At 32.5% G+C, this 21,056-nt stretch overlaps 1 protein-coding gene across 3 annotated transcripts in view; it reads right to left on the reverse strand.

Annotated features, from left to right (window-relative positions):
• Positions 1 to 283: 283 nt before the first annotated feature.
• Positions 284 to 21,056, reverse strand: part of LOC129225190 (SEC14-like protein 2) — an 86,943-nt gene continuing 66,170 nt past the window's right edge. For all 3 annotated transcript variants that reach the window (XM_054859758.1, XM_054859757.1, XM_054859756.1), the window contains 10 exons: positions 18,401 to 18,444; positions 15,649 to 15,711; positions 13,311 to 13,404; positions 11,769 to 11,863; positions 11,017 to 11,095; positions 6,615 to 6,695; positions 6,303 to 6,389; positions 4,702 to 4,808; positions 1,532 to 1,838; positions 284 to 692 (listed from right to left, as the gene is read on the reverse strand). In XM_054859758.1, coding sequence (XP_054715733.1) covers positions 601 to 692; positions 1,532 to 1,838; positions 4,702 to 4,808; positions 6,303 to 6,389; positions 6,615 to 6,695; positions 11,017 to 11,095; positions 11,769 to 11,863; positions 13,311 to 13,404; positions 15,649 to 15,711; positions 18,401 to 18,444 — 1,049 coding nt within the window. In that variant the 3' untranslated portion in view covers positions 284 to 600. The remainder of the gene's footprint in view (positions 693 to 1,531; positions 1,839 to 4,701; positions 4,809 to 6,302; positions 6,390 to 6,614; positions 6,696 to 11,016; positions 11,096 to 11,768; positions 11,864 to 13,310; positions 13,405 to 15,648; positions 15,712 to 18,400; positions 18,445 to 21,056) is intronic.

Consider the following 21,056-nt stretch of genomic DNA (forward strand, 5'->3'; position numbering starts at 1 on the left):
AAAAGCAGAAGAGGTTGTGGCAGACTCTGAAAACGGTGATTAAAACAAGAAGTCAGAACAAGCTTTTAGCCCAGCGTATTTCACTTAGCGTACTGAAGATTAGTTTAGAATCTTAATATCTTATCTAATTTTTTTTTAATAAAAGAAATATCTAATCAATTGTTTGTTTGTCTCATTACATAACTTTGAATCGTTGGTAAATAGTAATTATAAAAATATACAAAAATATGTATGTGTGTTTGGCTTAACTGTAATAACATAAAAGGAAAAGTAAAATTTCATTGAACAAATTTCTTCGTTTGTATATTACAATGATTTATTTCATAAAAAGTACATAACGCTAAGTTTGAAGCATTCAAAAGTCACATACATAATATCATACATAAGCCATACATAAAAATACAAAGACATACATAAAAAATTACAGAAGTCATACAGCATTACAAACAAAGCAATAAAATACTGGAAAACGTTTTTATGTGTACTAAATAACAAGAAAAAAATGTCATGTTTAAATGAGTGAAGGAAAAAAAAAATGTCGTATACAATAAAATATTTTTACACAAATGTTCAAAATGATGCAGAGCCATTACAGATTGGTTATGACTTTTTTACCCTAGGTATCACAACAGCTTTGCAGTAAACTTCCTTATGATGCATCCAGCTGTAAGAATTATCGAACTGTATGGTATCTGTGGATGAAAAACAAAAGTTGAATGATTCTGAGACGATAAATAATTATGATCTTTCTATTACAAGGAAAATGAACATTAATTTATATTGCTTAGAAACCAGGAAGAAAAATCTGTTTTTAATGTCAATTAAAGGTCTTTGGTTTTAAGAGTAAGTGGAGAAAAATTTCAGCATTGCTGCAACTTTTCGTGTTTGAACTTTTGGTTTGAACGCAGCTGATTAAGTTGAACCGGAAGTTCCTGGTTTCCATTTTCCCTTACTTTATTTTAATGTATATCTTATTTAGTCTATGGCAGTGCCTTTGCATGTATTATTGCTGTAACTCTATCAGAAAAAAATATATGCCCCCAGAAAAAAAACGAGCTATCTTCACGAAACCTAACATGCATGTGGTTTGCGTGTATATAAGCAAATGATTACAAATTGTGAATAAAAGATCGTTTCATTAAGAAGTTATGACACGACAAAGGTTATAAACGTTTAGTAGTATAATATCTACTGGCAGCTGTACAAGCAAAAACACGGTGTGGCACGGAATGAAGTAGAACACCTATGACCCTATGGTGTCCTAATGGCATGTGTCCACTATGGAAGTCGGATTTCGCACCAAATTACGGTACAGTTAGAAAAGTGTAGCAGCACACTCCAAATTGCTAGCCTATCTGGCACAAGACAACAGCAAAAACAGCAACCTATAACCCCTGCAGAGGATCATGCTATCTTCTTTCAGTTAACTGCAGTACAATATGTCTCTCCTTGATTGGCAGTAAACAAACTTACTAATTAAAATGACATATTCTGATTTTTTTTTAAATGTGATTAAAAATGCCATACTCACAAATTCCAGCTTTGTCGCATAAATATGTTCCTGTTTCAGCAGATACCATCGTATCTATTCGTTGGTTAGGGATGAGTTCCTTTATGTTGGCTCCTTTGTATTCTTGATAGAGAAGGGCGAAACCTATATCTTTACTCTTTGTCTCGAACTCCCACTCAATTGTGGAACCGGGCTCAATTACGTGGAGAGGCAGATCTGTTTTGGACATCCGAGAAATACTCAACTTTCGTACACCAGGGAGTTGAGATAAGCTTTTGGAGTCTTTGTAAATGTAATATGATTCTGGAACTTGGCCACCGTGATTGATCTAGAAGTAATCAAAAAGTTAGTGGAAGATAATTTAATATCAAAGTTTTAAGGTGCTTGTGGGACAGTGATTGGTAGAATTGAATCATGAGATAGTTCAGGATTATTTGATACTCGATCACAGCATTTTGATTTTCAGTAATAATCAGTTTCAAGTTGACTGTGTGACAATGACAGGTCTAATCGAATCATACGATTATTTAGAATTATTTTATACTAAAAAATAACATTTTGATTTTGCGTAATAATGAGTTTTAAGGTGCTTGTGGGATAGTGATAGGCCTAATGGAATCATAAGATCATTCCAGGATCGTTTGATAGTTCGATCATAATATTTTTATTCTGAGTAGTAATCAGATTAAAGGTGACTATGGGACAGTGACAAACATAAACTAGTAGTGCGCAACCGTTTTTTTCCCGGAAGGCCGCATTTCGTATTTAGATGAATCGCGTGGACCAGAACACATGTAAAAGTTACATTTACTACTTTTTTTCTAGATAACATGGGAAAACGAGAAAAAGGATAGAACATATCAAACCAGAGTTATTAATATCATTATTGCAAGCTTCTTTTATTAATACGAAGTTGCCGCCTGCTTTCAAGAGACTAATTTCTGACTTTTAGGCTTCAGAACTGCAATTATCGAATGAAGAGGTTCGGTTGTTGTTGTTTGCTGAAGACAGTTTTCAGTTCATAAAATTGAACATAATAACCGGCCACTTTGGTCAGATTCGCGGACCTTATATGACCCAGGAGCCGTAGTGGACACCACTGGGACAATTGAATCATGAGTTTATTCCGGATCATTTGGCAAACCGATTATAGCGTTTTGATTTTGAGCATTAATCACTTTTGAGGCGATTGTGGGACAGTGATAGTCATAATAGAATTATGAAAATTAATCTTGATCACTTGACACACTGATAATGACATTTTAATTTAGAGTAATAAACAATTTTAAGTTGACTGTGGGACAATGATAGGCACAATCGAATCATGAAATTATTCAGGATCATTCGAAAAATTGAACATAGCATTTTATTTTTGAAAAGCAATCAGTTTGAAGATGACGGTAGGATAGTATTTGGCGTAATCGAACGATGAGATCATTAAAAACTATTTGACGGCATGATCATTTCAATATTTTTAAATAAGGGAACTATCGTTTATGGAGCAATTCCTTCGAATGATTTCATAATCGATTGATCGGTTTCCCAAACCAGTGATAGTTGAGTGCTTAGGTTCTGATTTGACTATATTTCTGTAGTAAATAGATGATTTCTATATTGTGATGCGAGTAATCTGTACTTTCACTTGTCATTTTGAAAAGGATTCACTGTAAAAAATTTGTGTAACTTTTATTTGTGTAAAGTGGTGGCTTTTGCTCTCTCCATAGCAATGGAGTACCTTAGCACTTAAAACTGGTGTATTGTTACGCATCGCTCATACCACCTGTTATATCAGTTAAGTTACTCTATTGCTATGGAGGAAGCTAGCCGCCGGGATAAGGTTACACAAAATGCAAAATGCTGCCACCGTATTTAAGGAATAAGGTTACACAATTGTTTTAGTGTTGTACGGAAATATATTATTACCTAACGTAAAACTTACAAGCATTTCACATAGTGAAATACCATATGAATCCGTTCACTTGTGGTAATATACATGGGAAATGCGTCTACAATCACGGTACCCAAATTTTGCTCCGATTGTTTATGGATATTTTACTTATTTAGTAAAAGTAGAGAATTTAAGAGCTATAAATTCTTGGATTAATGGAAACTAGATCGATAAGGATCAATTGACTGCCATTTTTTGCCCCCATGGGACTTTCACTTAAAACTTTAGGATTGTGTCCAATGATTTTTCAAAAGTTCATATTACTGATTTTAAGTGTGATTTATTAGTTTGTTGTTACTAATAAGAAAAATCTGTTTAGAGTAGACTAAATTAATGCGTCCATAATAATGAGGATTTAATGCATTTTACTTCTTTTTATTTTTTGACAGAATGATTATGTGAATGGGGTCGTTTCGAAAATTTTAAAAGTATTTTTTTTGAAAGAGCATGCTTCAAAACATAGGATCTGACCATTTTTTGATAAATTTGTTAACGTTTAATATTTAAAAAAAATTACTTTCACATAGTTTACATAGTCATAAACAATGAAGTCGCTTTCATTGTTTACGGCTTCTGCCGATGACATCACAAATGATGAAATGCCATTCACAGTGCAAAATATTTAATTCGCATCTTTACTCACGTGTATTGGCAACGATATGGTTGATAGCAAGCGTAGAGCGCAATTTTAATTCGCTGCTTGATTATCATAACGTGGAAAAGTTGTAGAAAGATGCGGCAAAGTGCATTATTTGTGACGTCATCAAGACCACGCCTTGTTTGAAAAATCGGACATATAAAAAAAATTAATTAAAAAAAAACTGTTGGGAAAATGAAAGTATTTTCTGGGTCCATGTTATTTTTTTTGCTCATTCTAACCATTTCAATGACTAAAAGTAGTACTTTTGACTGAAGGAATTCACCCCATTGAGTACACCGTAAAAGAAGTTTGTAGCGAGGAAGATTAACGGACATGACAGAACAAAACTCAAATGGACCTGTTTCTGATTAATATTCCTTTAACGTGTTTTACTAAAACATCGACGTTGTAAAACAATATCGTACTAAGTTTAAAAACAATAATATTCTTTTTTGTTGCACCCCTACTGTCTGGTGCTTTTGAATGCGTATAAGCGAAAGATGTAGTCTGAGTTGTTTATTGAGTTGTAAAAATACAAAGTTTCGCCTTGTTTTTTTTTCTTCGGAAGGAAAATTTTAATAAATAAATCAGTCAAAAACTTACAACAGTTTTGCATAAAGGATTGCCATCTGGATCTGTTCGATTACCGCCTAAGAACTTAGGTAATGTGTCTGCATCAATGATTTTCAACAATTCCTCTTGCCAGCCCTCTGAAAATTAAAGTTTTAAATTTCATTACGAAAAAAAATGGCCGTTTTAATAAAAGTAAAAAAAAAGTAAGCACATTGTGGGACACCTTAAACAATAGTATTAAATTTAATAACAAGCAATACTTACGGATTTTCCTTTTTACATTTAATGAATAACTAATTGCACAGTAAAATGTACGATATTAATTTATTTTGTAGATAATGAAATTAATTTTATGCATATTATTATTAAATTCAAAAAAGTAGCAAAAAAGAAGATAAAACATTATTATTATTATTACATTATTTCATAATCACGACCAGCCAAAATGTAAAACAAATATCAAAATGTTCTATGGAGGGAAGAAATTTGAAATGGTTAAATAAACTTCACTCGGACTAAATTAGAAGAAAAAAAATCTGATATTCAATATTAAAAGGAAAAAAAAAAACGAAAATTGTTGATTCTTCAGTTAAGCACTAATTTAAACTATGGAAAATGGGGCTGTATAATAAAACTGTATGCATCATTAATCAGTAGTTTTATGCTGCTGCATAACGCATTAAAATAATAGATAGATGTATTAATTACTTTTTTAAGTTTTTACGAGAAAAACTTTCAATAGAATACAATATGAAATATCATCTCAAAAATTTACTGAGTGTCTATCAGAGCTTTCAAACGAATGCGTTTATTCAATTAAAAAAAGTCAGTTACTTTTTCGAACTTAGAACAATAAAAGTATGTTATTATTTTGAACATAAAAAACAGCACTATTAGCAGACTATCACTTAAACATTGCAGGTTTTACTAACTTTAGCCAATGACGGTTTGGGGAAAAAGATCCTTCAATATAGAAAAATGTTTCTTTGAGAAACTCCAAGTAGGACATTTGTAATAATAGTGATTTAGAAAACGCAATGAGAAGCAGATCATCACTAAAAATAGCAGCTTTTTTCTTTGTATTTAACTTAAACTAAACAGCTTTTTGTCTTTTTCATTAACTCAGCCTTTATTATTATTTTTTAAAGTTTTGTTGCAACAAAATTTTTCTGACAGATTGCACACATTAAAGAGAATAATGACGTTGACGATTAACTCTGACTGCTGTTTGACGGCAGCAAACTGGAAACGTTTTTGCACTGAAAGAGATGTTCTGTATAGTCCAGAAACACATGTACATTAAGGTGGTTAAAAATACATGTAAAGAAAAGTTTCTCCTAGATCTCTAGTATGCACGCAACATTTTATTGTGGTTTAAATTGTTTTTTTTTTCTTATAGCTTTAGAAAGCAAGGAATGAAAAATAAATACATAACTACATGAAAAGAATAAAGAGCTTTAGAATGTTTTTGGAAATACGATTCAAATAACAAGTTGCGCATTTGTGAATAAGGGTTCTTTTTTTCACACAAAAATGACATAATTTACCCAAGAAAAATAAAATGCGCATAAATTTGTCAACGTACAGAAATCAAAATATTAGAAAGGAAAGTACCGATGAGGATACCGTACCTTTTCCAAAAATTTTAACTTTTTTCACTGTGGGTCCTGATAAAAATGGCTTTATGACACTCCACGCAAGTGTAAAATACAAGGAAGCTGTGAAATAAAGAAAATAAATATATATTAAATTGAGAAAAAATGTATGCGTATTCATCAGTTTGAGACTTAAGTGTGCAAGATAGCATAAGTGTTTACATTTTGACGTGTTTTCGCGAAAAAAATCAAATATTATTTTAGACAGAAGAGCGGTCTCTGCAAGACAGTTAATTTAAATAATAATGATAGTTAATTTTAATAAAAGTAAGCTATTATATACTTTACCGTTGATGAATATTCCAACTTTTAGCCTTTCGGGATAATTTGCTTCATACATCGTTACTAAACTTCCTAAAATTTCGAGAGCTGAAAAAGTAAAGCAAATAAATAAATATTATACACATATGTAAACTGAACCATCAGTGTTATTGAAAATTAAATAAATAAATATGAATGAGAGGAAAAGGTATAATTTACCTTAAGAAATAACAAATAAGAGTTAATTGCAATTTGACCCGAGGAAAAAAAATGCAAACCTTCTGTCATTTGGGTGACAGGAGGTATTTCCTGATTTAAAAAAAAAAAAAAAAAAAAAAAAAAAAAAAAAAAAAAAAACATCGTTTTAGAACATCGTTTTAGAACATCGTTTGTGTCAAGCACTGCTCAAGGCAGAATATGAGACAAGTCCTAGGCAACCTTCTTTTTCTTGAAAATTTGAACATGCTATAAAGTGTTTCAAATTTTCAGACTCCTGGTGCCACTATAGATGACCTAGTTTTATTTCTGGGGTATAATACATTTTTCAAACGGTTATACAACAGTATTTTCCAAGTAATACATTGTATGAAATAAATAATCCCACAAATCTTATGTATTCTCTATCGTTTCATTTACAACAAAAAATAAAAACGATAAGAAATTATCCCAGAACTCAATAATTGTCTTATCTATAAGGGACAACATTTGATATAACCTCAATGTAATTAATTTTAATGTTCACAATATATGTAGAAGCACTAATCAAAAACTAACATTATTTTTAGATAAACTGTTGTTTTAGAGTAAAATACAGACCTATTTGTTGAACTGAAGTTAGTTTTCTTCTGCTGCTTAGGTTTTTTCTCTACACTTTATCTAAATGTCAGAATCCGACCCACATGACCGATTTCCACAGGATAGCGCGATCCATACGAAGTCCTACTGCTCTCCTATTGGCTAATATAAACCTTTTTAAATTGAAATAATGTTTCTTTAACAAAATAGTATTAAATTTGCGACAAGTTTTAATTCACTTCATTGTCACGGAAAAAGTTAAATGTTCAGTAAAGAATTTGAAATAATTCCATGTTTATCAGGAACACGAAAACGATGATTTTTTTTTTTTTGCGCATTTTACGTAATTACTAGCTGCGCCGCCCGGCTTTTCACGGTCTACCTGGAAAATAAAAGTTATGTCAAGTGACGCGTGTTAAACAATCAGGCTTGAAAAAAAAAAAAAAAAAAAAATCAGTAAAATTTTGCGGTAGATTGCGGAAAAATAGCCAAAAAGGAAACATTTCAAATTCTCCGACTTCAGGAAAAGCCTCGAAATAAAAGTCAAAATTTTATTTGTACATATTCGAGAAAAAATGGCAACAGATGTTTTTTCTCAATGATTTTCTTCACGCTACAAATTTTAATAATAGCATTGTTACGGAAAGTTGAGATGAAGCACTGAATAATAATTTGAATGGAGGAAAGTCTTCGAAAAATAGGGATTTTATGTCGAAATTTTATGTCGAAAGTGTCATAATTAATAGTTTTTAAATGATGTCTCCACCAGTTATTATCGGAGTATTACTGTCTAACCACGGATTGTATGGAAAGGCAAACATCCGGTTTGCACGCGGAAATGGAAGCATCTATTAGTTTTCAGATTTTGCAGATGTATGTTAGCCTCTAAATTAAGCAGAGTCTCATTCAAACAAGCGGAATACGGGCATAAAATTTTTATTTTTCCCCTCATTCAGATGGAGTCGCCTTAGCTGGATGTTTGCTAATTCCATATAATCCGTGGTCAAACAGCATGTCAAATAAACAAACATAAAGACGGGAAGATTACGAATCCGTCGATACCTGGTTCGATGGTCAGTTCACTGTCGTTCGGGAGAAGTAACTTGGACATACATAGATACAGATGCTCAGTTTTTAATTATATAAGATTGCTTACCAAAAAAAAAAAAAACTATTTTTTATTGTCCTATGTGTTAAAAAAAAAAAAATCCTTAAATATTTTGCGAATTGTTGAGTTCTATGTAACTTTGAAAAACGAACGTAATAGACTAAAGCTGACATTTCTTTTGGACTCCTGTGCCGAAAGTTAGTGAAAAACAAGTCACAGATCTAATTCATCGAAACCGCTGTCCTCAGTGTTACCCATCTATCGAAATATCTATTAATTTAACCGCTCTAATGTTTCAAAATTACAGGTTTGTACTACTAGAAACGGTCTGTAGCAGAAAGGTACAACAGGTCTATTTTGCAGCAGTGATACATCACTAAGCTGTATCTATCTTTAACTTCCTATAATCCATTATTTTTTACACACTCTTGTTGTTACTTATGCCACTCGGGAACCCGAGCAGCGATGCTACTCGATTTTATGGCAGAGGGGTTACGGCTTCCATTTTAATCGAGCGGCTATTTCTAGGTGGAAGTCCGATTTGGCTCAGACAACACGATAGATGGCAGCACCATCACGGACAGTTCGATAATTTATAACCAGCTTAGAAGTCGAATAACTTTCTGGTCTAGCATCCCCCAGAGGTATCGTTTCACTTGGAGGACATTGTGACCACGAACATATTTAACGACGCCCAGTCACCATTAATGACGACGGTGGATATTCGACCAGCGAGGATCGAACCCGAGACCCTCCGGTCACAAGTCCGATGCCTTACAGATCAGGCCACCACGGCCCACACACTCTTACACAACTACTATAAAACGTCTGTAGCAAATATTTTGCAGCAGTGATATATCACTAAGCTGTATCTATCATTAACTTCCGATGGTCCATTATTTTTTACAAGCTCTTACACAACTACTATAAAACGTTTGTAGCAAATATTTTGCAGCAGTGATATATCACTAAGCTGTATCTATCTTTAACTTCCGATGATCTATTATTTTTTACACACTCTTATCTGAGTATTTCTTGGGAAAAAAACCTTTATTTAGCTAAATGCTGTCATTTTTGAAAACCACTTCTTAGTTCATTTGCTTTTGTAGTGCGCTGGGTCTTATCAGTCTCTTCCACTTGAACTCGTTTACCGTTTCACAGATACACAGAAATGGCTCCACAGATTTCTGGAATATTGTTTTTGAACGACGTGGTCGGTATTCAAATTCCAAAGCTTTATCTGATTAGCAACAATTGTTGCCAAAACGGGACAAAAGCAACGCCTATAGTTCTGGTTTAAAGTAACTTTATGACCTTCACTTCAAGTACTAATGCGTCTACGCAATATGTTATGGGCGCGCTAAATGCAAATGCAGTAGCGTAACTAGTGGTTGGTAGGAGTGGCTCTCGCCAGGGGCGCAGCAGCCAGGGGGAGGCAGCGGCATTTTGACCGATTTATAAAAAGAAAATTAAGAGTTTTTTTTTTATTATAGAATTTGAAAAATGTTTAAAAAAATTAAAAAAAAAAAACTCGCAAGAAAAAGAGTTAGAGGAGGTATGTATGTATATATATATATATATATATATATATATATATATATATATATATATATAATTATTAAATCTTGAAGTAAAATATTCTACATTTAGATAGCGCAAATGCAGCTATAGTATTAAATGTATATTACAAACATTATTTAATAATATATGTAATATACATTTGCATACATATTTGCAGGTTTCTATAGAGGCTGACTTGTGTGTTACCGACCTCTATAGAAACCCGCAAATATGCAATAACATGCCAACTGCTCCAGCTCTTTGATAACGTAGCAGTTAGTTCCCATAATATTTTTCATATTGTTCAACTTTTCATATTTACATGGCTTTCAATTTACATTGTTAATATTCTTTTGAGTTTCTTGTTGTTGTTAGTACACTTGCCATTGTGCTACCTACGAGTGAGACTTTAAATAATATATATATATATATATATATATATATATATATATATATATATATATATATATATATATATATATATATATACATACATAACACCTACTGAGAAGGAACATTGGCCATCATTAAAAACAATTCTAAAAATGAAAATAAGAAAAAAAATTACAATGTTGCCTCCTATTTTTCGAATCAATAAATCAAAATGTTCCAAAAAGAAAAAAAAAATTTTTTCTATTTGGTGGGGCCACAATGGCCACCGGTGGCTTCCCATGTGGGTGACCCTGGGAGGGGGGGGGGGGCGCAATTTCTTTAGTTTGCCAGGGGCGCTAGACCCCATAGTTGCGCTACTGTGCAAATGAGCTTGAAGACTAAATTTTGAAAGAATCATTTTTTTTTGTTCGAATTATAAATTCTTATCAGCGGTGTTCCATTTTTTACGAATGTTTGCGGAAGTAATTGTGAGCTTCAAACTTGTACAGTCAACCATTGACAAATCTGTGATTGTACGATTTTATCACTTCTTTTGGCAAAGTAAAAATGAACAGTATTTTTTGTGCAACTTACTTGCTTTATGAGTAGCTGTGGCGAGGCTGAAGTTTTCGAAATTGAATATATAGATCCATTTGTCAATTCTTTTTCCTCTCTGAAACAGGAATGAATGTACATGCATATATGCATTCATTAAAGCAAAAATGAAATAGAGAGAAAAGTAAAGACTGCTAAATAATAAAATAAAACTGCAATATATTAATTAAACTCACTTTATTAAAAAAAAAAGAAACAATTAGAAAATCTTATTTCGTTTGCATAGAAAAAAAGTATCCTGTTTTTTTTTATCTCTGGAAAGTTAAGATATATGCTAGCACTGAACTCGTTCATTGGTAGCTAAACCATTCATTCGCCATACTTGTGAAAACTAAAATGTGTACTAGTTTTGTGGCGTAAAAAAGCGCTAAATTCGGATTTTGGTCAAGTAATTATTATTATTATTATTTAACTTTTGAGATGTACCGTTTTTCTCATTGAGAAGCGACATTTGGAGATGCAAGGAGTAGGCACAATGTTATAAATAACATAAATAGGAATATCGTCGCCTCGGAGCAACAGTAATATATCTTAGTGTTATTTCTGGGATTAGATAACTTACTGTAGCCCTGAGGCTACGATATGAATTTAAAATATTAATTTAATACAGTACATAATCACAAGAAATAAATTGCAAGTTAATATAACAATTGTTTGCACAAGTTTACAAAACATGACATAATTTTGGCAAAAACAAGTTACTTATAGTGCTTAAAATCTCTTCTATTTACCTTCATACTTTCTTGTTTCATTTCTTGAACATCAATTTCGAGACTTTTCACTATTACTTTCATTACGTCTACTCGCCTCACGGATTTTATCAAACCTCCAAGAAAAAAAATATCATTATAAAATGTTTTTGATTAAATCTCAGAAGTTTTTTTTTGTTTAAGAGAATAAACTTAGCATGCGACATAAATAGACATACAATTTACGCCTGCCTTTGTTTTTTGACAATTATTCATCATTAAAATATGCTCGTGCTAAAATGTCCATTTATACTGATAAATATACTTATTAAAACAAATTCAGTGATCATCTTTTTGGGGTAATAGGGAAGGTTAATTGGCGATGAATTGAGTTGGGTTACTTTCGTTGTAGTTCTGCAAAAGTATGCCAACTCAAATCTGCGTCAATAACCCCTTTCCCTTTTCACTCCACTTCCCCAAAAGAGTCAAACATTGTCAAGGTAAAAGCTCAACTGATCAGAGCCACGCTATAAGTGCTTGTCAATAAAATGTGACGTTCTTTTAAAATTCGGCAAATAATTTTTGTTTCTTAGAAGACAGTTTTAAAATAACATTTTTTGGGGAGCTTAAAATTGATTATCATGTGTAATTTTTGGCACTGCAAAAGCATATTTTCGAGAGGCTTTCCTTTTGAAGAGCCCGACTTAAACACAAAAATTTAAGCCTCGCGAAATACTATTTTGTGCCGACTTTCTGTCATGTTCACATAATATTCGGAAAATTTTTAACTCACGATATCTTTATTTTCGCGAAAATTGCAGCTCGCGAAAATAAGTGCTTTTACAGTAATTTAGACAGTGATACGTCGTATGAATTAATGTCAAGAATTAAGAAATTACTAGCTGCGTCGTCCGGCTTTGCACGGTCTGGCTCGAAAATAAAAGTTATGTCAAGTGACGCATGTTCAACAATCAGACATGAACAACAACAACAACAAAAAAAAATATTTGAAAAATCATTAAAATTTTGAGGCAGATTGCGGGAAAATAACCAGAAAAGAAACATTTTAAATCCTCCAATTACAGGAAAAGCCTCAAAACAAAAGCCAAATTTTATTTTTTCATATTCGAGAAAAAAATGGCAATAGATATCTTTTCAACGATTTTCTTCAAGCTACAAATTTTAATAAAAGCATTGTTACGGAAAGTTGAGTTGAAGCCCTGAATAATAATTTGAATGGAGGAGAGCCATGAATAATAATTTAAATGGAGGAAAGTCTTCGAAAAATAGGGATTTTACGTCGAAATGTGTCATAATTAATAGTTTTTAACTGATGTGTCCGCTAATTATTATCGGAAGATTATGTTAAATAGCCAAACATAAAGACGGGAAAATTACGAATCCATCGATACCTGGTTCGATGGTCAGTTTACTGGCGTTCGGGAGAATTAACTCGGACATAGATAGGTACATATGCTCAGTTTTTAATTATAGGATTTTTGTGTCAATAATTTCATGTTTTATTTCACACATTCGTAACTATTTATCAGGAAAATACAATGCATTATTTTTCAAAGCTACTACCTCGTGAATCAAGGTTTCCAAATTGCGAATATAGAATAGGTGAGCCTTCTTTGTCAAAACCCATCCTGCTTAGGGGTAGGTACTTTTCTACGACCTATGAAAAATAAAACATCCTCGCATTAAATATCAATCAGTAAATTTTATGCCTAAATAAGAGTCATTAAAATAAGCAAGTAAAAAAAAAAATGCATACAGAGTGAGTTGGGGTAAATACAATCAAAAGGTAATTAAAAATGAAAAGCATTAACACACACGTGGAGATTTTTTTAACAATGTTTTTGATGAGGGAAAATCGGACAACATACGGAATACTTTGGACCAGGAAACCACACGAGAACGTAATACACTCAAACCTGTTTTTTTTTTTTTTTTCAAAATTTTTTTTATGCAGTGAACAGGGTCCCGCATGAAAAAATTCACTCAAAATTACCCTTTATGCACTTGTTTCAAAGATCAGTTAGTCAATTAAATCCCAATTTAATAAAAGTTTTCATACATCGCAAGAAAAAAAAATAATAAAAATAAATAAATGAATAAATAAAAAATCGTACAATAAAAAAAAATTGCACACACACAAAAAAAGAAGAAAAAGAAAAAAAAGAAACACCACACAAAGCAGACTAGGTTTGAGTGCACTGAAACAGATAAATAAATAAGAAGCAATAAAAAAAAAAGCATTGGAGAACATGTTTTGAACGCATAAATTATTTGCCATCGTGTCCTCGTTATCGAAAAATGATACATTAAAATCTGCCAAAAATTTTAGAAAAGTCACCAAATTTAGCGAGTTTCGATGAGTAATGGAACACATCTTTCACACGATTTGTCAATGGTCACAGACGGTGAAATTGCGTGATCTATCTCTCACCAAGTCTTTCAACTTGGAGCTTTTCTTAAAATTTCAGCGGACTTTTAAGACTTACTATATTTCAATAACAGGTGAACGAGGGCAAATAGTTTTTGCGTTAAAATATGTCTCAAACTCAAAATGCTTTTTCGATTGCTACCTATTTAAACCTTTTCATTATTACACTATTCGTGGGGTTTCCTAGTGAGAGTTACGCCGTGTTTCCAAACAAATTTGTAGACGTCATAATTATTTCGAGATAACACTGAAAATGTGACGCATATTATTTACCAAAGTTTGATTATCTTAAAATTTCCCTTTCATCAGATCTATAAATTCGAATTAATTAGTTTCAACTAAATTTTTTGTCATATGGAAAGTGACTACAAGCAGTTACTTTCCTCTTCCCGGCAATTTTTGATGCGAAATTTAGTTGTTTCCATCACCTCAAATATTCTGTATTCTGGGTTAAGTAGAAACAAATAAGTTAATCATATTTCCTGTCTTTTTGGAAGATTATATTTTAAAATGAATATTTTTTTCTCTGTGTATTTTACGTAAATTCAGCTTTTAATTTAAGTTTTTGTATGGTTTTTCTTTTTAAAATGATTTCCGGGAGAATTCAGCGGGTCGTCAGCAACGAATGGGGAGCGGATACTTCTGCAGCACTTACATTAAAAGTCAAAACTTATAGTGTATATCATGGTTATCTGTAGACATCATTTTTCTGGGGGGGGGGGTCTCCCTAGCCATTGCGGTAAGCGGAATACACGCTGAAGTAAATAAAAACTAGATCTCATTTGTTTATAAATAGTCATAAACTCAAAATTTTCAAAACCAATTACTCTCAGGAAGTGTAGTCTTGGATCAAAAAGCACAAAATTTTATCTCACAATCAGTCAAAATGAGACAAAGGATCTAAAGTTAAAGCATCGAAATTTTTTTTCATTCACCCTAATTGACTCCTCAGAAAATTGTATTTAATGTTTATACAATAAGAGATAAAATGCTGCAAGTTTCAAGATTATGCGACCATTTTTATGCTTTAATAAATTGCTTACATTTTTGGGGACCGTTTATCTTATTGTAATAATTAAGCTCTTAATATGAATTTAAATATGCAAAAAATATTATTAGCGACTCGATAATGAAATAAAAAAGTATCGAAGTAATATAGAAAAGATACAAAAAAAGTTCATGATTTATTTAAATGTGCATTGTAGTGCTTAGTTGACATATTGTCCCGTATTTGAGATTCTGCAATCATGAAATATAATATTATTTAAACTATTCTAAGATTGCAATTGCTCTTTATTTACATTGAAAATTCCTTAATACTTAATCAAAATCACAATTCAACTAAGCTTTAACTGTTAACACGTTGCAAAGAATAGTTAATTATGTGTCTTTAGCATAACAAGATTTGAATCAAATGTTAACGTTCAACATTAAATCAAATGTTAAGTTTCAATCATTGTGTTATTACCATACCTCTGAAGGTGTGAAATCCGTTAATATGGTATCAACTTGATTCAGTTTTCTCCATATAAGATGCTGAAAAAAAAATAAATGTTATCCATGTGTTTAATGCAATACTATAAGTAGGAAAATATCAATATAAATAAAAAGTTTTTTAATATTTTTTTACGATTAATATATTTATCATTTGACTTTAATGGCTGAAAAATAGGATTTCATGTAATACTCCGCCTCCCCACCCCTACACACAGTATTTTGGACTGAGTAACGGCGTATTAAATCAGGGCAAAGTGGTTGAAAATAGTAGAAAAATTCAAACTTCAAGTAAAACTAACTTTAATCATTACAAATGCCTGACTAAATTTTCTTGCCACTAAAGTACTTCTGTACAATACAATTGAAAGAATCTAATGCAAAAACCAAGTCAGTATGAATCAGGTCCGTTACTTGTCTACTTGTACAGACTTTCTTAATGCTAACGCTTGTTCTGCACTGGATAATTTTAACTCTTTTGTTCAAAAGCAATGAGAGATCAAAAGGTGAATGACTTAATTATTGATAGCTTGGCACTTGTGATCAACATTTTTTACTGCAATTTTTAAAGCATTTTTTCAAATCTCAAACTTTAATACAGTGGACCCTCGTTTTACGCGGGGGTTATGTTCCACGGAAATGCCGCGTAAATCGAAACCGCGTAAATTGAGACCTAATACTAGTGTTAAAATAGGGGTTTGGTTCCGTAGATAACAAAATACTTCATTCTAGTGATGACTAATTGTATGATAAGTTTAATGTGTACTTATATCGACGTTTATGCACGACATTCATAAAGAAAACATAAATTAATTTCACGTTCTGTTTATAAAGAGGAGCTGGCTATGATAGTCTTTTGGCAGTCATTAAGAATTTTTCTCTGTAATTCTTTGCAGAGCATTAACGTATCCATGATCACTTGCGTCATTTCCATGATAGAATCTTCCTTCACTAACAAATCAGAAAGATCATTTCTATTGTCTAGGAATGACTCGAAATTTTCAATGTAAACGTTTTTGGTTGTCCTTGAGTTTAATAACTTTACTTCTGCAAAAGAGCTCCGGAACCAATCGCATAAAATGTCTCCAGTGGCCCAAGCTCGATTATTAGCTCGTCAAAATGCTGTTGATTACGCGTAATCTGCAAATTTTAGGAGTTTGGATTTTGAAAGAGGGGAAAATTTTATCTGTGCATTGCCGCATCCGCGTAAAACCGAAACTCATCCTCGTAAAATAAAATAAAGGTGTCAAATCTTAAACCGCGTATAATCGAAACCGCGTAAAATAAACCCGCATAAAACTAAGGTCTACGTATATGTCTTTGGTTGCTTGCGGGATGTAGCATTACCTAGACACGTTTATGATCGGTGTTTCTCAACACTTACACAAATAGTTTGTAACTTACATAATAACTTGTGCTCCATTTACATCTTATTTAGGAGATAACGACTCCTTTCTTTCTGGTAGAAGTACAGCCATTTACGATTCGCTGAGTACCATGAGCCCGCTTAAATAATGACCATGTTGTCAAATAAAAATTAGTTTCTTGTGGGTGGATTTAGTACAAAAGTCTTGGGAGCATGTTAAAATTTATAGTAATGTTATTTAAAAAGAAAAATACATCTCAAAATGACTGGCATGAGGGAGTTTCGATATATCTCCCTAGCTCCGTTACTTTGTCTATGAACTCACTGTGCCCAAAATTAATAGAAAGTTCTCTGAAATGAAAAAAAAAAAAACTTTTTTTCCAAGGGAGGGGTGGGGGGATTTAGGAGAAAAAAAATAGGATTGGGCAAATTTTTATTAAATTCCCATTGTTTCTCTATTTTTGCTTTTTTTCCCCCCTTTCCTTAGAACTAAACTTTAAACAGGCGATTACTGGCTTACGTGATGCAGTGAGAAGCAAAGTGATATAAGTGGACATTTTCAAGTTCTGAGTAAAATGCGTTTAAAGATATCATCATAGGTAGGCTTTCATTGAAAGGTTTTTCCAAGTTATGCTGTATAGCAGCACCTGTTCACCTACCATTTGTACTGGTTATCTTCAAATTTTCAATTTTGTTACTTAACATCCCTTTGCTTCTCACTACCTCAGGTGCAATCGAACGTTCTTCCGCTTTCATTGCGAGTACCATAACTCAAGAAGTAATGTTAGGTTCTAAATGAAATTTGAAATAAATGTGAACTTGGATGTAAACAGGCGTCGATTCAATTTTGGCGTTAATCGCTCCAGGTGGGGGGGGGGGGGGGCTGATTTTTTTTTGTGCGAATAAAATAGTTTTATTAAATGCAACAATAAGAAATATAAATCGTAATAGACTGTCGTCTGCTTATTTCGAGTGATTTTGATTGTTTGAGAAATGACCGAAAAATCTTAATGATTTAAACATTTTAATTGTTACCATCTTGTGTTTGTTAATGAATAAAATATTTGTAATTAATTCAAGCAAGTCTTTTAAAATAACTTTCAATTTTCGCTCTTTGCTTTGATTTTGCGATAATTCAGACATTGGGATGGTAGTTCAGAGATTTGCATGTGTAATTTTGTTTTTGTTGGGAATACTGCTTCCTCGTCAAGCACGGAGAGGGACCACAATTCATACGAAAGGCATAGAAGAAAGTTTCGTGATGGCCACAACATACTATTTGTTATTGTAGCCATGTATCTGTGACGCAAATGACCTTTATCATACCTAAAACAATTAGCAAATAATTGGAAATAAGTGTCTTACTTTTCTCATCATTTCTTCAGAGGCATTTAAGTTGAAATTTCTAGCTGCAATTGAAAAAAAAATGTATAAGTTTAAAACTATGTGAAAATAATATTTATATGAACTTATTAGTTACACCAATTACGGAACTCATTTTTTTTTCTTGCAGGTAATTTCTTAAGCACAACTTAGAAGAGAAAATGGTTTGTACAGTAAAACCTCGTTTATCCGTAGGGCAGCAGAGAGCTAAGGAAGGCCTCTTGTCAGTTATGTCGCCTGACCCAATCCCACAGCTCCCCAAAAAAAGAAAAAAAAAGAAGAAAAAGAAAAGAAAAAGGGAGGGGGAGAAAAAAAAGGAGGAAAAAGAAAAGAAAAGGGAAAGAAGAAGAAAAAAAGGGGGTAAATATCAAAATTGCGTACTAGAAAACAATTAACTCTATTGAAGTGTCTCAACAGTAAACACCAAAAGAGTAAATTTTAAATTAATCTTTGCATTTTCTCTTATTCAGAGTCCCTCCCTTTCTTTCTTGCATTTTTTTGCATCAGTGTCGCCCCCCCCCCGCAAGGTCTGGGCCTTTCGTTTCCGACTAGGCTGACATGAGCTTTCGTCTTGCCTGTTTATCCGGACTTGGACTTACTGGGACCAATGACAATCAAATATCCAGTTAATCCAGGTAACAAGGGTAGTAAGCAAAGCAAATTTGTAAACGTGTAGATTATTTTTTCATTATGACAATAAAAAACAGTAAAATTACATAGAAATATTTATAAGACAATAAAAAAATATCAAACATTTATTCACATAATTTCTTAACAAAGAATTATTCTACTTTCTTCTGATTCAAGCACGTGTGTTGTTTGAATAAACCACAGTCAATCTAAAGCTTTATTATTATAACTCAGCTGTAATGGTATTTATTAGATTACCATAATTTACTGTACGATTTATGCAGCAGCAGTGCTTTTAATCAAAATAAAAAGCGAATGCTCGGCGTACTTATTGATATGTTCTTCCTATCATAACTTAAAATAATCTACGGTCCGGATTATCCGGAGATCAGGATAAACGAGGGCTGGATAAACGAAGTTCTAGTGAATGTAGTTTCTCTTGTAAGCGTAGAAAAGAGATGCTACCTCTTAAAGAAAATCACCAATTGCTCCAATATTTTAAGTTTTTAACGAAATGCTTTGTGATTTCCTGTAACATTACTTACTGAAAAGATCACAAAGTATTATTTTAAACCTCAAATTTTTCTTGAGCCAATCTTTTTTTTTTCTCTTTCTCCCCATTTGTTTCTTGTGAGAGCTTACAATGTAGGCTTGTTTAGCTCTGGACGGAACTTTTTGTTTAGTGTATGGAGTAGAGAAGTATTTGTAAAATTTTAGTTGACACTAACACCATCACTTCCAAGATACTTACTTCCGAAGACATTGTAGCTCTAATTCAAGCTATAGCGAATGAAAAAAAAATAATAATAATAACGAAAGCAACTGCAATAACGACAAATATGAAGAATTTCCAGTCGAACCACCTTGAACTTGATTAATGACTTTTTAAATGCAGTAAAACATCAAACTGTTTTCGCAGTCATTGTTGTAGAGAGTTTTTCCGGGAAACGAATGTGTCTAGATAAACAGTAACGTTAAACAATAAGACCAGTGCAAAGATAATTAACCAAATTCTTTGGTGCTGTACAGAAATACAAAAAAAAAAAAAAAAAAATATGCAATTTCGTTTCATTTTTTCTGATTTTTTTCACGAATCCCTTTTTTATTAACACTCGGTTATAACGATAAAAATATCGCGGGCCCTTCGCGATCGTTATAAGCGAGTTCGACTGCACTTGCTTCTGCTGCACCGAGTAGTGCAAATTGTTCAGCTAATGAGGAAAGAAATTAAACTGCCAATGCCGCAGTTAAAGTCTTCTATCTTTGAAGGACACAAATAATGACTCAAAATTAAGTATGGAAGCAGCGTCACTGCAATACAGCACAAGACAATCGCTAGTTGAGCATCGTTCCTTTCGAAATGTGCTACAAATGAGGAAGTCACTAATTCAGTCAAAATAGCAGCTATAAGATAAAATAAGTAGAATGAATGCCTTTGCATTACAGGAAAAAGATAAGCACCCGTTAACGACAAAAGACACTGCATAATCTTCCATCCATCCAATTTTCTTTAAGATATCCTAACTTCAAGCTAGAAGCTTTACTATTATTATCATGCGCAGGTAGAAAGGCTCATTGTATTGTACACTGCTCATTATTAGATATTTTTATTCAGAGACTTGTACGTGCTGAATTATTTAATGCCATTCCTTTTGAAAAGTAAAGTAATGAAAGGTAGCCCAATGGTCGGAAGTAACACCAGCGGTAACACGTTACAAGTAGCGAAGATACTGTAACATTTTCCCATCCAGTTTGTAGTGTCGCAAGCTACTTAAAAAAAAGTGTCGTGAGTAGAACGAAAAAAAAAAAAAAAAAGAAAAGAAAAAAAAAAGAGAAAAACCTTTCTGCTGTAAATCTTTTTCTTGTTGTCTTATATGTTATTAAAGAAGTTTAACCTCTTGAGGCAATCGCACACCAAATCTTCATAATTATTATTAACTATGGCACAACCAATATAACAGCCATATTTTTTGTCTCCACTTCCGGAAAATTCTGCAATGACGGGCCG

The sequence above is a fragment of the Uloborus diversus genome, chromosome 6, assembly GCF_026930045.1.
Source record: "Uloborus diversus isolate 005 chromosome 6, Udiv.v.3.1, whole genome shotgun sequence".
Classification (NCBI taxonomy): domain Eukaryota; kingdom Metazoa; phylum Arthropoda; class Arachnida; order Araneae; family Uloboridae; genus Uloborus; species Uloborus diversus.